The following is a 17524-nucleotide window of genomic DNA, read 5'->3' on the forward strand; positions in this document are numbered from 1 at the left end:
ATCCAACATCCTCTGATCAGATATGTTTCTCTAAGTGATTTAAAGAGTGTATTTGTCTTTAACTGTGAGTAAAAAAGGAAAGAAAATTTGCCCATGTGGCCTGTGGCAAACTTAGCCAGGTATGATGCTGATTTTAAGATAAGTACAATAAAGGGACTATAACATTTTCATTGAGTAACAGACACTTTAGGAATATCATTGGGCTATTTTGCTTTTCTTTTTTTTCTTTTTTTTATAGGGCCCTGAAGATACGGCCCTTTGGAGCCTATAAGATGTTGCCCTCAGCCACCACCCGATTTGCTCTCATGGTTGTCCTTCATGCGTCGGAGGTCGTGAGGAGGAAGGATGCGGTGCAGGTGATTGGCCGTGCTGGAGGAGGAGGTGGGAGCATCCTTATGGTGGGTCGGAGAGGGTGTTGGTGTCTGTATAGTGAGAGGCGGAGGGACTTCTTTACCGCAGTATCACTGGATTTCTGCACCACTCATCAAAACTCTGCGGCATGCAGACAAGAGCAGGGGGGGAGGGCAGGTACTAAGTCTGTGCTGAGTGTAGGACCGCTTCCTCTATCCAACCCTCTTATTAGATAGGCTACACTAGAGACTCTACTTTAATTCCCTTTCATTTGTGCATGTTGGGTTTTTAAGTAGACCTCTTTAATTGCCTCTCTCTCCATATCCACGGTGGATTAGAGGGACTCCATCTCCTCCTCTCTTTCTCTTGCTCTCTGCTGCCTGACTGACTGTTTCAACCCGGCGTTTATTGCGTTAGAGCGCTTTTATTAGAGGTCCGAACTTTTATGACAAAATGGCAAAGGATGGAGAAAAAAGCGGCTGGAAGGAGTTTATATGGAACCCGAGGACGAGGGAGTTTCTGGGCAGGACGGCGAGCAGCTGGGGTAAGTACAATCCAGCTACAGCAATGCAGCAAATAAGATAAGGTCCCTCTGCACTTAAAGCGTTTCCCAAAGGTTCATCTAGAGACTCCTTCAAAAAAAATGACCATGGAGCTCAATAAAATAAACCGTTCTATGGTTGAAGCTGTATAATTTTCCCTTAGTGTTCAGGTGATGAGATGACTGTCGCTGTCCAACACAGTCTGTTGCTGAATCTGAATGCGGCACCGCTCCTGTGGAAGCCGGCATGATAAAAAAAAAAACAAAAACCTGCTGTCTTGTTTCTTTCTTGTATTATTTATTAATTTATGGCCCTGCGCAATGCGCTCAGCTTAAGGGTGGAGACATATGGTCGGATTTTGCATATGAAATAGTCAGATTACTGCAGCATTGCTGAAACAGGTTCCACTGTGTTGCAAAGTGCATATCTTCGCTTCAACATGAAGCCTGCTGCAGACAAGACTTCTCCTAGGACGCTCAGCCCGTGGCTTTATCTAACCAGCTTCATCATGTCATTCGTTTCCAAACTTGGATTGAGATTGGACTCTAAATAACACAGTACTATTGCCATATGCTGTCATCTTTTCTGCCCCACAACCAGCATGCAACTGTCTGAAAGATTCATGAACTGATAGGGCACATAAGGCTTTGTTCTAATGACATTGGAGTGTTTTAATCTGAGTAAAGCCCAGGGCCAAATGCTATTTGTATCACCCCCAACCCAGCCTCTCCCAGTGTGTGTAACTCACTGAGGGATTTAATCCTAATCTAATGACTTCATTGGCTGATGGGGAAGGTATCAATTCAGGATGTTCTAGCAAAGTAAACCACTTTCAGCAACTTAGGTTATTTGTGTTCTTCCCACTGGTGAATTTCTTTTAATAATGGCAACACCGAGGTTTAGTGTTTGTGGTTGTAATAATGCAAAGATATTCTGTGATTATGTTTGATGAGTGGACACTGTATTATTAGTGCAGAGTTTGGGCTCAGCGACTGCAGCTTCCTTTGCTGGACTCCTCCCACAGCGTACGACTTAATCCAGCTCAGTGCGTCCCAAGTGCTTTAGAGTCTGATGGCTTTTTTTAAGATGTGCTTGTTAATTAGGCTATTTCTGTATTGAGCCATTATATGTAGGTCTGCTAAAGTTGGCATTTAACCTTTAGCACTTCCTTATTGATGCTTACACTGTACGTACTGTATCTCCACATCCGGTTGTTTGACCAAGAGCCTCTATCTACAGTTCATCCATCTATTATACATACACACTAATCCCAACATGAGCTGAGATAAAGGCAAGAAAGCTGGTTTCCAGTCTCTTTAATTGACACACAAATAGATCCCATTTTTTAATGCAGTATTATATGCAATCAGGGCATTAGATCAAAGGCGTCTTTGAGGATAAAACAGAAAACACAGAGCACGTTCTTGTGTATAGAGCTGCAATGATATGGAAATAGCCTTGATAATAGTCCTGCAATTTTGAAGGTACATTGCCACCATCTGACAGGAAAACATGCTCAAACAACTCTACTTCTATTTAAAATAGGACTAATTAAGTGTTCTGCACCTCCCACTTCCAAAAACAAAAGGCTCTTACTGTAGCATGGGAAAAGAGCTTTATAGGGCTTAATATGGAACACAGTCAGGATGTAGTCTATTCTGTAAGACTGAACACTATGTGCAAGATAATAATTAGTTTGACAGTAAAAGATCCACAGCTCAACCCACTCTCTCTCCAGACCTGTTAATTTAGTTTAGAGCTCTGTTTGATCATCAATTTACAAAGCAACTGAACAGCATGTCCTTCTAATTATTCTGAATGAAAAGAGACACCTCCTGCCTTTATCACTGAAGAAAGAACAGGATGCTGAACCATCTCATCCTGTGCTTTTGTCCTGTTCTTTCAACTGTCATCAACAAAACCAGGGCGAATGAGAGATGCTTCACTGTCCGTCACCAACCTGAACCGAGAGGACAGACTGTAAACCTAACACCCTCTGAGCCAGGGGGAAAGCCAACCTGCCTGCACACCTGACCCTGTGTGCACGTGTGTGCATATCCAGTGTCTCTTGGGTGGTGTTAAATTTGTGGTTAGCAAAACATTCCCTCTGGATAACATAGAAAAACACGTAAACACTTATGTTCAGTCACATCTCATCTCTGATGCCTCTCTTGATGTAGTCCCTCCAGCTTGATTCAAGGCCTGGAGCTTGATTCTGTGTATATTTAATGACTCAGCTCAGGTCTTTTCCATGTTACAGATGGGTTCCTCTCTGAAATCTTACTCCATCATTCATTCATTTCTCCTCCACTTCCAATAATTCAATGAGTAATAGGATGAAAATAAAAAAACACCCAAACAGTAGCTCCAAATCATCAAAGCACCCCTCTGTGAGTGCTTTCTATGAAGCAGCCTCCCCTTGACATTTTGTTATGGCTGTGTGGGGAGGCAGACGCAGAGGTGAGCCTGCTGACAGCGCGGCACAGCTCTACACTAGGGACCACCCAGAGGCACAGACCATCAGGGCACTCAGCTGCTATCTGACTCTAGCCTCAGGTGCTGAAGCTTAAAATGGAGACTGTGTCATACAAAGTGCTGCTGATATTTTGCTGCTCTGTGTAGACAGGAATGTATGAGATGGGACCAAACAGCTGCTTCAAAAGCATCTGATGTTTATTAGTAGGAAACATGACATCGGTGCATCACTGGGTTGACTGGCACTATTCAGGCATGGATCATTTAAGCTCTATGCATTGCATAAAATAAAATTTAGCAGTGAGACAGTGGCACAGTGTAAGATTTTTGTTTTTACATTTTGATGTTTTAGATTTAAATTAAATAATTTAAAGATTAATTTTCTCAAATGTCAGGATGGAATATTTATTAGATAAATTTCATATGTTTTGGTTTTGGACTTTTGCACATAAGAAGCATTAGAACATCCCCATGATATGGCAATGTCCCTATTTTCAGAGAAAACAACAATTATTAACGTTAATCAGAAAGAAAGAATTAAATTTATCAATAAGAAAAACGATGGACAGTCCTACTTTCTGTCTAATGTAACATTATCACTAACCATGAAATGGGCCTAGTCAATGATAGCCTGTAATCCCCTGACCTTGTGGCCCAGTCTCCAGGGGGTCCTTGTTCTCCCTCCTCCTGTATCCCCCTCTGTCATCATCTCTGTGTGGACAGGGCAGTTCTATAATGAAACTGGTCAGGGACTAGCCATTCAATCCTGGTTTAAGAAACTTAGTTTCAGGCTTGGGGGCAGACCACAGCTCTGTCTCAGTTAAAAGAATGCAGGCAAGAATGTGAGGAAAGTAAACATCAGTATAGAGTTTGTGTTTTGACCATTATTTGATATATTTAACTTTATTTTAGACCTTGTTGTGCAGTTAATGATAGTAGTTTATGTGTGAGCGAGAAGAAGGAGAGACAGATGTTGCAGTTTTAATGAAGATTAACAGAAAATGACAAAGCAACAACATTCAATTTAAATGAACTAATTCTATTATCAGTTCAGATGTACGAACGTTCGCACTTAAAATTGTGTTTGTTCATAACTTAATTATTAATAACGTAATTATTAAATGACCTGCACTTACTTAAAGTTGCAGATGTTAGTCAAATGCAACCTTCATGCATAAATAAAGAGCCTTTGAGCATAATGCACAGACACTGCAGTTCAGCAAGTTTACTGTGAGACAGCAATCACTGCAAAAGCAAAAATGATAATTGTAACCCCGAACAAACCAGTAAAAGCTGCATCTGCACAGAGCTTGTTAGTGTAGATATTGCTGCCTTATTCTTCTAGAGTATATGCCACTCACTGTGAAGGCCTTTATGTGTTTCAAAATCGAACTGAACTGAACTGAAATGAATGTAATTGAAGTCAGTAAAGTGTAGGTCTAGTTATTTGTTGTTATCCAGACTGGGACAGGTTTAAAATGCACACAGGATGAATTAAATGTATTAAACTGAATAATTTGATCCATAAATTAAACCATAATATTCTCACTGATATTACAATCAGTTAACACGACTTTCTCTTTTTGTTTTCTGCAGGTCTCATCCTTCTCTTCTATTTAGTTTTCTACATCTTCCTGGCTGGCTTGTTTGCACTTACCATGTATGTCATGCTGCAGACCTTGGATGACCACAAACCAACCTGGCAAGACAGACTGGCTACACCAGGTGCAGCAACTAATAATACAATCTGCATGAACACAGGTCACAGTCTGTGCCTTGATGTCTTGAACACCTCGCTGTCTCTGTGTCTCTCACAGGCATGGTGATTAGACCCAAAGCAGATGAGACCTTTGAGATTGTCTACGACACCAAGAACACAGAGACCTGGGACATGTACCCTTTTATCCTGGACAAGTTCCTGGCACGTAAGTCTGGCTCCCTGCTTCTCTTATGGTGACTCAAAAAGCTTACTGCTGTGGATTATCCAATGATCCTGAATGAACTGTTTTTGCCTAATAAGAGATAACCTTTACAGTTAGCAGGTTGGAAATTGCCTTACTCCAGGGTTTTAGTCATAAGTGCTTACAAACAAAATACCCCCCAACCCTGCTCTCCCCTGCCCTGCAGCCTACAACAACTCCATCCAGGCTCAGAAAAATGACGAGTGCACCCCAGACCAGTACTTTGTACAGGAGGACAGCGGGGATGTGAAGAACAACCCAAAACGCTCCTGTCAGTTCAACCGCACCATTCTGGGGAGCTGCTCTGGATTCAGTGACCGTTTCTATGGATACCCTGATGGCAAGCCATGCATCATCATCAAGATGAATCGGGTATGAAAGAGGAAAAGGGAAGAGAAATGGATGCTGTTGCTAGGAGACATGGAATGACAGAGATAATGAGACCGGCTGTGAATGAGAAAAATATTATCCCAATATTTAAAAAAAATATTTTCATTTTCATAGCTCATGAGAGTGAAATGGGAATGATACTGGAGACGTGTTGTCTTTCTTTCATTTAAGGAAGATAAATATTCTATTTTACTGGACTTGATCAAATACAGTTGTATTCATTTCTTCTCTTACTTTCTCACCAGGTGATTGGGATGCTGCCAGGAAAGAATGGAGAGGCTCCATATGTCACCTGTGGTGCAAAGGTAATCCCTTTTGTTTTTCATAGTGAAGGGCTTAACATAACTATTTGGATTTCAGCCCATTCAAAGCTATTGTGCCTCACTCATCTGCCATATGCCACTTACCTCTCACCTCCATTTTTCTTTAATGTTTGTGTTTGCATTGTTTCACCTCTCATATCTTTGTTGCATGCCATGTTATCATTTACACATCCTGTGTGTGTGTCCTTTTTCCACTGTGTTCCTCTAATACATCCACTCTCAGAGATACAAAGTTGGCAAAGATGAATGGGTAAGAACAGGTCAGAATACATGTCTGTAGTGTTTAGATTATATTTACAAAGACATAGCAGTAATGTAAAATATGGTTATATAAGGCTCAAGTTTCTGGGATTTGCATCTAATAGACTGCTGAAGTAGATGGTGGGCATGTCGGGAAATGAGATTTAGAGAAAATAAGGAGATTAATGAGGGTAACTGTCGTCTCTCCTACGTACATGAAGTCGTCTTTCAGGCTGTAACAGATGCTTTCAACCCCTCAGAGAGAAGACACTGACAAAATTGGAGAGTTGGTGTACTTCCCCCCAAATGGCACTTTCAACCTTATGTACTACCCTTACTATGGCAAGAAAGCTCAGGTAAGAGTCTGCTTGAAATGAAAACACATGTTTATTTAAACATTGCTGTTAGCAACTTGTTATATTACATTGCCTTTTGCCAGATTATCTATTATCATGTGTACCAACCTAAAAAAAACAAATATTCCTTCCTTTTTTTGAAGTTGTGATTGGATATGTTTCTGCAGGTGAACTATTCTCAGCCTTTGGTTGCCGTCAAGTTCCTTAATATTACTCGGAATGAAGACGTCAACATCGAGTGCAAGATCAACGCAAACAACATTCCCACTGGAAGTGAAAGAGACAAGTTTGCTGGAAGAGTGTCGTTCAAGCTGAGGATCAACTCTGATAAATAGGTTGACCTTTTCCTCTCCTGAAAACTACCTTCTCATTCTCTGCAGCATCGCACGTACATAGAAACACATGACAGTATTCACACCCTTTGTTGGATAAGTTAACAACCCCCAGTTTTTATTGGGAAATTTGCCCAGAATATTATGAGATGAGGCAAAAATAAAAGGGTGGTAATCCTGTCATTTTTTTCTGTCTGTGCACTTTGGGACAAATTCTTTTCTGTACATTAGTTTGAGGTGACATCTATTTATACTGCATGACAAACTAGGGGATATAAAGGATGTGAATGTGTGTTTTCAGAGTTTGCAAAGATCAGCAACATTACCACTTTATTGCTGCTCCCCTCCTGCTGCCTCCTTATAGAGTATCCCTCTATATATGAATATACACAAAATACAAAATGTGTATACAATATTTATACGGTATCATAACCCTAAATCAGTACGCCTATTTTGTTGCACTTAAAAGAATAATCCAACAGACTTGCATATATCTTGATGGATGGATGCAGAGATGAAGCCATTTTGCATGTGTGTCCTGTCTTTGTGTGCTATGAGGGCAGGAGGCCCCTGTGTCCCAACTCTCCGCTAAGTGTGAAATAAGGTTATATTAAACCACTGACCACCAGGAGGGACTACACTGTAATCTTCTAAACCTCATGCACATCAGGTGTGTGTTTAAAATACCACATACAGTAAGATAGCTATCTCCAAAAAAGTCGGAGTTACATTAGAGGTCAAACCTTTACGAGTGTGTTTGTGTGTGTGTGTGTGTGTGTGTGTGTCTGTGTCTGTGTGCGTTTCGTTCACATTACCCAGCTCGTACTGTAGGTCGGGAAGTTGCATGCAATGTGCAATATTCATTAAGTGACATACATTATGAATGCTTGAGTCCATTCTTCATATAGATGCGAGGACTTCTTCTAAACAACAACTATTTTATGTAATTTGATATTGGCACTGGTTGCTTCATTTGAGCATCTTATGAAACAGATATGGGTGTCAGGGTCGCTTGGTCATATCAGTGATGCCATGAACTATGACAGGAGACCGTAGATCAGACATCTTGACAACATCACCTTAACAGAAGCATGGCTCCTTTTCTCACCAAAACTCCCAATCTGTTAGTGGCTAAACAAAATTTTGGCTCCCGGGCAGCAATCAGTTGATCAATCATTTGTTTCTATAGTACAATTCATAGAATAAAGTAACTCTGAGTACTCATTAGCTCCAACAACCATTTGAAGATCATGTGAAACAGAAAAACTGATCCTCCTGCAGCGCAGTGCCGTTACATTTCTTAAAGTTATTCCTAAAGTTAAACCAAGAGCCATTTCCTTGTCACGTTTTCTGTTTAATTTAAATATGAATATTTAGAGTTTGTGTGTTTTGCATCTATTTCTTATATGTCACAAATAGATGCCATTGTCATATTTTATATTGATTTGCCCTGAAGGAGGAGTGCTTTTCATTTTTTCTGAGTTTTTATGTATGTACAGTTTTGGAGAAGGATGTTGAAAGTTTGTGTTAGTTCCTTTTGTTTCAGACATACACACCATCCTCTGACATATTCATTCAGTTGGATTGCTCACGTCTTCTTTTAGATGTCACTAGAGTCTTAATTCTGTGAAAATTAGTGCATCAAAGTGTTGTTTTATAGGCCTGTAGGAAATGAAACAAAAATTGGAGATTTGCATTCCCAACATTTTTGTTGTATAATTATCCATTATTGTATGAATCAGAAGGGAAAATTGTGATAACTAGTCAACAAGTTTGAACAACCAGACAACAACAATTTCGTGCTGGAGCTGTTTTCCTAATATGCATTCATTGTGCAGTTTGGACACTCAAACTTGCAAGAAACACTTGCAAATATTGGCTGTAAAAATTTGTGGAGTCACACTTTTAAACTCAGACACATTACCCCAGCATGACTACCAAAGTGTCCCAATGTGGCCATGATGCTGTGATGGCAGCAAATGTGGAACACAAGCATCTGTTCACTCAGATTAAGGTCTGGCTTGACTCCACCGCTTAATTTCTCTCATAGCAATGTGTTGCTGGATGCTCACAAATATCTCATGTTGGTCTAAAGAGGACAACATTATCTAATCCAGGCTGGAAAACAAAAAAAGATAGATAGCTAATGTGATTATCTGATTTACAGTAAAGCTGAGGGGTTGCTCATAAAGAAATTTGTCATCTGAGGGTCTTTCTTTACTTTTTTTAGTCAGTCTACCAACAAATTCACTTGCATTTCTCCTCTGGCATCGCTATAACGTTTACTTAATTTAACTGTAACCTTTTAATCTGGTTGGCTAATCCCAGAGGAGGCACGCTGAACTTCTTTACCCCACTTTATCGCTCCTCCCACTCATGTCAAACACTTTGATTCACTTGCATCGTCTTCAAGACAGATAAAGCAAATTTCAATCATTTCTCATGCCTACAAAGCATCCTGTCCTATTCGATCTCATTCAGTCCTGTCATTATTAAAGTCAGTGAAGCCTCTTTAAGTCACAACACCACAGATCAAATGTCTTGCTTCATTGGACATAGATTCTTCAACCAAAGACCCTTATTTTTTGTGGTTCACTGACATATTTTCATAAGCAGAGATACCGTGGAGGGCAACAGACTCTGCATTATTATGAGGTGTATTCTTATATAACAATACGCACAAAAGGAACAGATGTAACAGTGCCTCCTGGTGGACAGACAGCGTTGTTCCCCCAGTGTCACAGAATGTTATTTCCTATCTCCATTTATCCTTCTCTTTTCTGTGATAATTTGGAGATGTCCTCAAAAAGCAATATATTTATTTCTTGTGTGGCTGTATGATGTATTTATAGGAAAGGCTGCAACAAAATCAGTGCAACATTTATCAGCAACAAGAGAAGAAAAAAGAAAGAACGTATATATATATATATATATATATATATATTGCATTCAACTGCAATTGTCAATTACCACAATGGAATAATATGAAAATTATTGCTTTGTTTTTAAAAGAGTATTTTTATTGCAGTTTTGTTGTAACAAAAGGAGAGAATGTATTAGTTTGGATTGCATCATGTGACGGGAGCTACTGGGTAGATTTTCAACTTTCAGTGAATGGAAACATGTCAGCAGCTTGGTTGGAAAAGTTAGAAAGATATTTTTTGTCTTTATGTAATTTCTGCGTTCTTAAATTGAGCTGGTAAAGCAATGACAGTTCTCTGAACACACTGAGGTCTGTTGTACCAGATGAAAGAGGGTCATTAAAAGCAAATATGAAAATGTGGGAAGTGGATCAGAACGAACAGTGCTTTTAGAGAACTCTCAAGTCCAAAACCTTCAGAAAATCTTCAGAACAAAACCACAACATAGCCCAAAGCTGAGCGATAAGAGAATCATCATAATGTTGCCTAATACATGGTGGAAGGACGGTTTAAGAAAAAAAAAACAAACAAACATGAAATTTGTTGCCCAAAAGGATAACTTTACTTCTGGATCTTTATTTTTGCTCTTACTGTATGTATATTTTTGCTCATGTTTACTGCAAACCAAGATAGAGAAATAAATAAATGTCATTTAAGGGAACTCAAATTCATCTTTGCTTCTGCCTCTGAAGTCATCTTTCCTTTGGTGTTTGGCGTCATCATAGCAGGAGGGAAGGGATTATAATTGATGGACAGACATTAGATTAATGTGGAACGGTTGTCATGCCAGTGCTGATCCTTTCATTAGATCTTATTATTGGCTAGACAGAAAAAGAAGCGATGGAGTGTCAAAAGTATAACACATGGTGGATATGATCCAGTGTAAGCCCTCTCTTCATAATCTTTACAGCCTATAGCACCAGTGTTTACCTACAGTATTTCTGGATGCTGGTACATGGTGAAGAGTGAAAGACAAAAAAAATCTAAAGTAGAGTAAAATGTCTGAAATGAATCTCTGCAGTTTATTTTTCGCAGCAGCATGAATACGCAGTAGACATACCACCAGCAGGTCATTATTCTATGCACATGACAGGTCAAAGGTCATAGAGTAAAGTCTGGTCTGGATTCTTGTGCAGCAGATAGTTGGTGCTAATCAGAATAAATATGTTTTCATAGTTGTATAATTTTGGTCAACCTAAGATCGAAGGTACGTTAGTGCTTTTTTAGGTTACACATTTTTTCCTTTGGGAGCTTTATTATAATCTGCCACCGGTACAGCGTGACAAGATTACAGCTGAAGTGTAGCTGACCTTAAAGTGTACTGACCTTAAACCAGCTCCTCTCTCCTGTTCAGCCTCAGGCTCTGTGCTTATCTCTGCTTTCTTTGCTGTCTCCACCTCAGAAAAAAGGGAGTTCAGTGCAGGAAAGGGGGAGAGAGCCAGGATTACATAGCATTAGAGGTATTTGTGAGTTTAAAATAGTCTGATCAAGTGCCAGTGATGGATAGTTTGTGCATACTAATCACTGTTACGCACACGTTCAATAAATTAATCAAAATAAATCTAATTCTAATTAATTAAAAAGATCTGAATATGAATCAGATCAAGACCTGTTCTTATGGCCACTGGGCTAAATCCACAAAATGTGTCCAGGTAAGGTCACCCAGAGCAGATTATATCCACCATGGTGTAAGGAAAGTAAGGATGAGTCTGTAGCTAGAGCGTTGGAACCTCTGCTGGAGGGTGGATAACATTGCACAACAGTTCAGTGGCATTTAGTTAAATGTCACAGTTATCTCCCGGCTGGACTATGCAACAAAACAGGCAACTGGAATTTCTCCTTTCATTTGACCGGTATTTAATCATTTAAGGTGAAAATTATACAAAAACTTACCATGTAAATCTGAGAAACATACACACTCATACCACGTTTTACAGTAAAGAATCATATTCATGTTTGTTTTTAACTAAGAGAGATTATTCCCACAATTTCTGAGGTAGCATATTAAATCATCAAAATAATAACTATAATAAAACCAACAGTCATTATTAATGCCATTTTCTATGTTAAAAAAAACACTTATCTCCCATATGGGTAGAGGTAGACACAAAACATGGCCTGTACCATTTGATGGGACCCATTACCTCCTGATTATGATCATGTTATTCTGTCCATCAGCTTAAATAATTCAGTCTGTGGTTACCCAGTCTGAATGAATTATCAGCTGCCTTATTGTCTCATGAAATTAGATGAGGAATGTCACACTGAAAGCAACTTATTATTTGATTGGTGACAGCACTGTGGAAAAATATCACACGTAAGCTATAGTTCAGCAAAAGCGCACTCATGTTTCCTTGAGTTTACCACATTTGTAGCTACATGTTAGATTCAGGGATGGTGCAAAACGTGGTTAAACAGTAGTTTGTCTAGTCTGGTCTCCTTTCTATGGCAGGTCCAGCATGCCATTTTCTTCCAGGGCTTTCTGAGTCCTGTTATAAACCTCAACAATGGCTTGAACTACTCTGTTCAGCACTATTCTCAGCTGCTCTTGGTTCTGCACACACACCAACCTGAAGAAGAAAACCCGTTCTGGCATGGCAATGAAGGCCAGCTCAGCAGCTCTGCGGACGAACCAGGTGTGGTGCTTTGCGAGGGTGCTCTGGTAGGCCTCGCGGCACAGGTCTGAGGGGCTCCTGAGCCGGCCGGCCACCGGCGTCTCAGCCAGCTTCTCCAGGAAAAGCTTCAGCCAAAGCAGGGCACGATGCAGACGTAGAAGGGTCCGGCATCCAGAGTTCGTTTGGTGTTGGAAGTCCACCACACCTCGGTTCAGCTCCGCTCCGATCATGGAGCGCACAGAGTGGTAAGCTCCTGTGTGCTGTGAGTCTTCTGCATTTGCATTAATAGAGTTTACTGAGCGAATGTCTGGGCCCAGCTCTGCTTCACGGTTCTCATCTGCAAACAGGGCCAGCTGACGGATTGTAGAAGTCTTACTTTCTATCTCTTTAGATATCAGTCCCACCATCGGGCCCAGAGCATCCATAAACCTGGGGGAATAACAGTAACACAAATGACTTCATTCTTTCTAGTGGCGGTAAATGAATCTATGTCTGTCTATGTGCTCCTGCTGTGTGATCATACTTGACAAGCTCATCCCAGCTGGACAGATAAGGATGCAGCAGCACGTCAGAGGTGTAGGCCGGTGCAGCCAGCAGGTGGGAGAGCAGCAGCGACACCTGGAAGGTCTGATCAGGACACGCCTCCAGGAGCTGTGGGCCTTCAACCCCATCAGCACCACTGCTGTTGGACAGCTGGTGAAGCTAATGGTGGGGGATGGGAGGTGTGTGAGTGTTGGGCCGGTTGACGGGACAAAAAGAGAAGGAACGAATAAGTGATTGACTTTATTAAAACTGCCCATCTGCTGCAAAGCTGTAACTGATGAGCAGATTTATCATTGGCTTGTACTTCTTACCTTATTCACCTGATTATAACCTTTTAAACATGACTCCCAGTGGTAATCCAGACCTCCCTCTGCAGAGACATTATAAAAAGAAACAAATAAATAAATAAAACATTTTTGTTGCTGAGGCACATGAACATTTAAAGTCTTGTCAATGCTCCTAGCACATCAACATGTTTGATAATAACAAAAGTAAGATGCATTTACTGTTAAAGAAATTATAACGCAAATATGTGACATGCAGCACTTTATAAGAGTATTTGCTGAGGAGACTGTGGAGTTAAATTCGTGACGTTTTTATTTCCAGTAGTGACCGTGACTCCAACTCCAAACAGGCTCTTATCATCTCTCATGAACAGGACTCGATTCCTTAAAATTCACCTTAAATTTCACTTTCACCTTAAAACTCTTTCATTGGCCTCAGCCTCCTCGAGGTGCGTGAACACAGTTGTTCAGTCTGCGCATGCGTGTGGCGGAGGTGACGCATCTAAACAGATACCTGAAACGTGACTTGTTTTCTGTTTTGGTGTTTCTTGTTTATTAGATTTTCTACTTTTAGATGAAAACAAAAAAACACACAGTGGATTTAGATTTTTTTTTGATGGTCACCTAAAACGATCAACGGAAATTCTGAACAAAGCTTTACAACGGAACTTTTACTGTGAAAATTCCAAGTCACGTCCGTTTTGACGATTATTTTTGAAGGCAGAATTTCCACTCTTGTAATTAAAAACTTAGATTTTAAATGGACAAAATCGAAGAATTGAAAGCAGCAGTTATGGAGCAACATTTCGATTCATTTGGAGCTGTGGCACCTGGATAATGTAAGTCGCTCTTGTAGAAATGTTGCACTCAGCATATTCAGCTTCATATCTAGGCCTTTAATCTGCGTATTGTGATGAAAAGGAATTCTTCTGTTTTCCAGCTTTCTTTTGGAGGGACCATGTGTGACATTCCCTCAAAGGCCCCTGCAGGTCTCCAGACTACACAGACCCTAAGTCACTGAGCCTGCAGACTAACCCACAAACAAGCCTGTGAAATAACCACTTAGTCCCATGCAAACTTCCTCAGGTCAAATTAAACGCAGCCTGTCTAATTTCAGTTTCTAACTTGAAGGTGTCCAACTACAGATGTTGCCAAAAATCTCAGTTAAGTAATAAGAGATGTATCTAAATTTAAGTTACAGTGAGGATGCAGATATGAGAGGATGCATTGCAGGTTTATGTACGAACATGTACATCAGTATTTATTATCTGACAGTCATCACACGTTTCAATAACAAGTTAGATCATATTCCTTTTTGTGCATAAAAGTGAAGAAAAGTTGTGTGACCACCATGTGACACATTCTTGAACTTAAGCCTGTAGAGTCCACACAAGGAAGAGATTGTATAGATCTTAGGTCAACATAGAAACCACACACGCACACACACACACGCACACACAGTAGCAAGAAAAAAGTAAGTAAACCCTTTAGCCTGTATTTATTTTAGAATCTGTCTTAAAATATGGTCAGATCTTTATCTAAGTTACATTTAGGGTTGAACTGTATTGAAAGAACAGACAGGACTGTATACCAACAGTATATGTAGAGAGCATTATGATTTGGGACTCTGTGCTTTCTCTTGAACTGGACAGCTTAAATCAAAGGGACAAACCAGAAATCCCAACAGGTTCACAGGCCTTTTCTTGCCTCTTCTCAGACACACACATGCACTCGCACACAGAAATACTCACGGAGCCACAGGGAGCCGAGGAACAGCAGCAGGATTAGGACCGCTCCAGCAGCCTTGCACTTTACACCCATACTGAAGTCCAGTTTGGTGTCTGCCAGTTCCTCTCTGTTCCTACTCTGTTTTTAACTTTTAATTCCTCTGGCTCTCACATGAGTCCCTGTCTCCCTGCACTGGCAATCACCACAATTTACTAAAGGACCCCTGCTTCTGACCTCCTGACCCGTCCTCTCAAAATCTTTCATAGCCCTCCCCAAAACCTCAGATTCCGTCGCCCATTACTGTATCTCCAAAGAGCCTCGATGTTTAACTCTATTTTCCAACTGCTGTTTTCCTCTTTCAATCAGCCTGTTATTTCTCTTCCTTTTGTGTTTTTCTTTGATTCCCTCTGAGTCACGTATTCACTCTATCGCGGCTTTGTTTGAACTGATTTGAACTGCGTGTTTCTTCTTGTCTTGTTCAATCTGAGGGTTCAGAGATCAGCCATTGGTTGATAACGCAGCTTGTCCTGCAGTAACACCCTTCCTCCAGATTCATCTTATCTTCTGTAAGCGCTATATTCCCAGTCAGCAAAAGTACACACTTGCTCTTTCTCCTCCTCCCACAACCACCCTCCCTTCTTCCCCCTTCTCTCTCGCTCTCTCACAAACATCCCTGGAAGCACCTACACAGTCACCACACATTGGTGCTGACAACTTTCTGAGAACATGATGGTTTAAATGAGAATATAATATGGAATACGAGTATTTAATGTAGGCTGTTGCATTGTCTCCTCTTGTTCTCTCTCTGGACTTCATTACAGTCATGACAACCTAGAGTAAACATCTGTATTGATTCATTTGTGGGACACCACAATCTCCTTTTGGCGGCTGAGAGGTGACACAGAATTCATGTTTGTTAATGAATAACAAAACGTGCACTCTAATCTAATGCTAGATATGACAAACACATCTGCAGCTCTGCAAAACATATGCAAACGCAGTTAACTGTGTTAACATATACAAACTGCAATTTCCTTGCTCCTGTCAGCACGTCTTATTTATTGATTTAATTGAATTAGTTCAATCTAATGGCTGAGATATGTCAGTAAGACAGGAGGAGTGACATGGCACATAAAGTTTAGTTTCCCATCATTTTCACCTCTGGGGAACTTGGTGATTGGTCGAGTAGGTTTGCTCCTGCTGCTGCTCAGGGGGGAGGTGCACAGACATTGAACTCCATAGTTGAGCCAAACCACATGTGTGCTTATTAAAAGAGTCTTAACAAGGGTAAGTGAAAGCAGGGGCATTCATTACTTTGTTGGGAGGGGCAGTCATGAGGCTTTTATTCTGTGCAACTAAGAGATGATCCCGTTTCAAACAGGCAGAGACTGATCAGGGGAGACACGTGACCCCTTCAGTTTTGCTACTGTCACAGTTTTGTCTTGTTGGAGAGCAACATCTGGAGAGTCCTAACCTTTAACATCAATACCAGGATTGCCCATTTAATCCAATTTGGCTGTTTGTTAATTTTTTCCTAAACTCTCAAGAGGCTTCAACAGAAGTGCAAAGTTCAAGTTTACATAGAACTCCCCAAGCTGCTGTAGATAAATAACAATAGTGTCAACATTCAAGAGCAAATGTTTAGTGAAAAACAGAGGCAGCCTTGATGTGAAGTTTCAAATTTCAATTTGCAACAAGCATTCAGATTTTCAATCTGCTGCAGTGCATTTAAAGACTGATGGGGATTTAAATGTTACTGTGTATGCATGCACAACAGGCCCTGCCAATTTAAAAAATGTTGTCATTGCATATTCAGATACAGCTCTTGGTCCAGCTGCATTAACCATACAATGGTTTGAACCCCCTGCTTATCTGGATTGGGCTATATTTATAACACTATTTATAAAAGAGGTATACAGGCCTGGTTGACAATGGCCTCCATTTCAATTATTTTAAAGAATTCCTGAATATAACTGAGGGCAGTTGAAAGAAAGTTCTTGGCTGCAGTTGTTCAGAAGAAGCTACTGTACAAAAGCAAATAGTGGATTTCGTTGTAACTGGTTATACTGGAGAAATATAAACAACTTAAACTAATCATTGTTGGAGGGTTTATTTAAAAGTTTTAAAAGAAAAACTTTTGGCCTCTGATCTGTTATTTGTCTGTGCTAATAAGGTAAATAAAGATTCATGTTGTTGTGCTGCAGTAGTATACTGCATGTCTGCAGTGTGAATGGACCAGATCCAGATCCAGACGTTCTACTGTCTCTGAGCTCTAACTGAGTGTGAGACACATAATCTGCCTTCTGGAGGCTCCAGTTACCTTAAAGAAGCTCATCTCTGATTCCCTAACTGTATATTTAGAAGTACATCACATACTGTGCAACTCACATGGTACATTCCAAAAAACAATCTCTTGCCCTTGACACTGCAGAGTAACACTGCTTAAATTACTCACAGTACTAA

The 17524-nt window shown here is 40.4% G+C and overlaps 2 protein-coding genes across 3 annotated transcripts; one reads left to right on the forward strand and one right to left on the reverse strand.

The window, feature by feature from the left end:
- The first annotated feature begins 210 nt into the window (after positions 1 to 210).
- Positions 211 to 10399, forward strand: atp1b2b (ATPase Na+/K+ transporting subunit beta 2b). Its single transcript, XM_026328299.1, has 7 exons — positions 211 to 895; positions 4965 to 5093; positions 5186 to 5293; positions 5496 to 5701; positions 5965 to 6024; positions 6543 to 6638; positions 6806 to 10399. Exons 1-7 carry the CDS (start codon positions 805 to 807, stop codon positions 6971 to 6973), a joined length of 858 nt encoding a protein of 285 aa, XP_026184084.1. The 5' UTR covers positions 211 to 804; the 3' UTR covers positions 6974 to 10399.
- Positions 10400 to 11731: 1332 nt separating this feature from the next.
- On the reverse strand, positions 11732 to 15650 carry gltpd2b (glycolipid transfer protein domain containing 2b). Of its 2 annotated transcripts, none has more exons than XM_026328298.1 (4): positions 15085 to 15650; positions 13370 to 13419; positions 13030 to 13208; positions 11732 to 12935 (listed from the first exon to the last, which is right to left on the reverse strand). In XM_026328298.1, the coding sequence occupies exons 1-4, from the start codon at positions 15152 to 15154 to the stop codon at positions 12335 to 12337; spliced, it is 900 nt and encodes a 299-aa protein (XP_026184083.1). In that variant the 5' UTR covers positions 15155 to 15650; the 3' UTR covers positions 11732 to 12334. The 2 variants fall into 2 exon arrangements, with proteins under 2 accessions (XP_026184083.1, XP_026184082.1); XM_026328297.1 differs by having other exon boundaries at positions 13361 to 13419.
- Positions 15651 to 17524: the final 1874 nt, after the last annotated feature.

Source organism: Mastacembelus armatus, chromosome 14 (genome assembly GCF_900324485.2).
Source record: "Mastacembelus armatus chromosome 14, fMasArm1.2, whole genome shotgun sequence".
Taxonomy (NCBI): Eukaryota; Metazoa; Chordata; class Actinopteri; order Synbranchiformes; family Mastacembelidae; genus Mastacembelus; species Mastacembelus armatus.

Excerpts from the sequence above, each read along its gene's own strand:
- atp1b2b (XM_026328299.1), top strand. The coding sequence starts at position 805 with ATGGCAAAGGATGGAGAAAAAAGCGGCTGGAAGGAGTTTATATGGAAC. Across the intron at positions 5,702-5,964 it reads TCATCATCAAGATGAATCGG|GTGATTGGGATGCTGCCAGG; the intron begins GTATGAAAGAGG and ends CTTTCTCACCAG. Across the intron at positions 6,025-6,542 it reads ATGTCACCTGTGGTGCAAAG|AGAGAAGACACTGACAAAAT; the intron begins GTAATCCCTTTT and ends TCAACCCCTCAG.
- gltpd2b (XM_026328297.1), bottom strand. The coding sequence starts at position 15,154 with ATGGGTGTAAAGTGCAAGGCTGCTGGAGCGGTCCTAATCCTGCTGCTG. Across the intron at positions 13,209-13,360 it reads GTTATAATCAGGTGAATAAG|CTTCACCAGCTGTCCAACAG; the intron begins GTAAGAAGTACA and ends CCCCACCATTAG. Across the intron at positions 12,936-13,029 it reads AGCTGGGATGAGCTTGTCAA|GTTTATGGATGCTCTGGGCC; the intron begins GTATGATCACAC and ends TTATTCCCCCAG.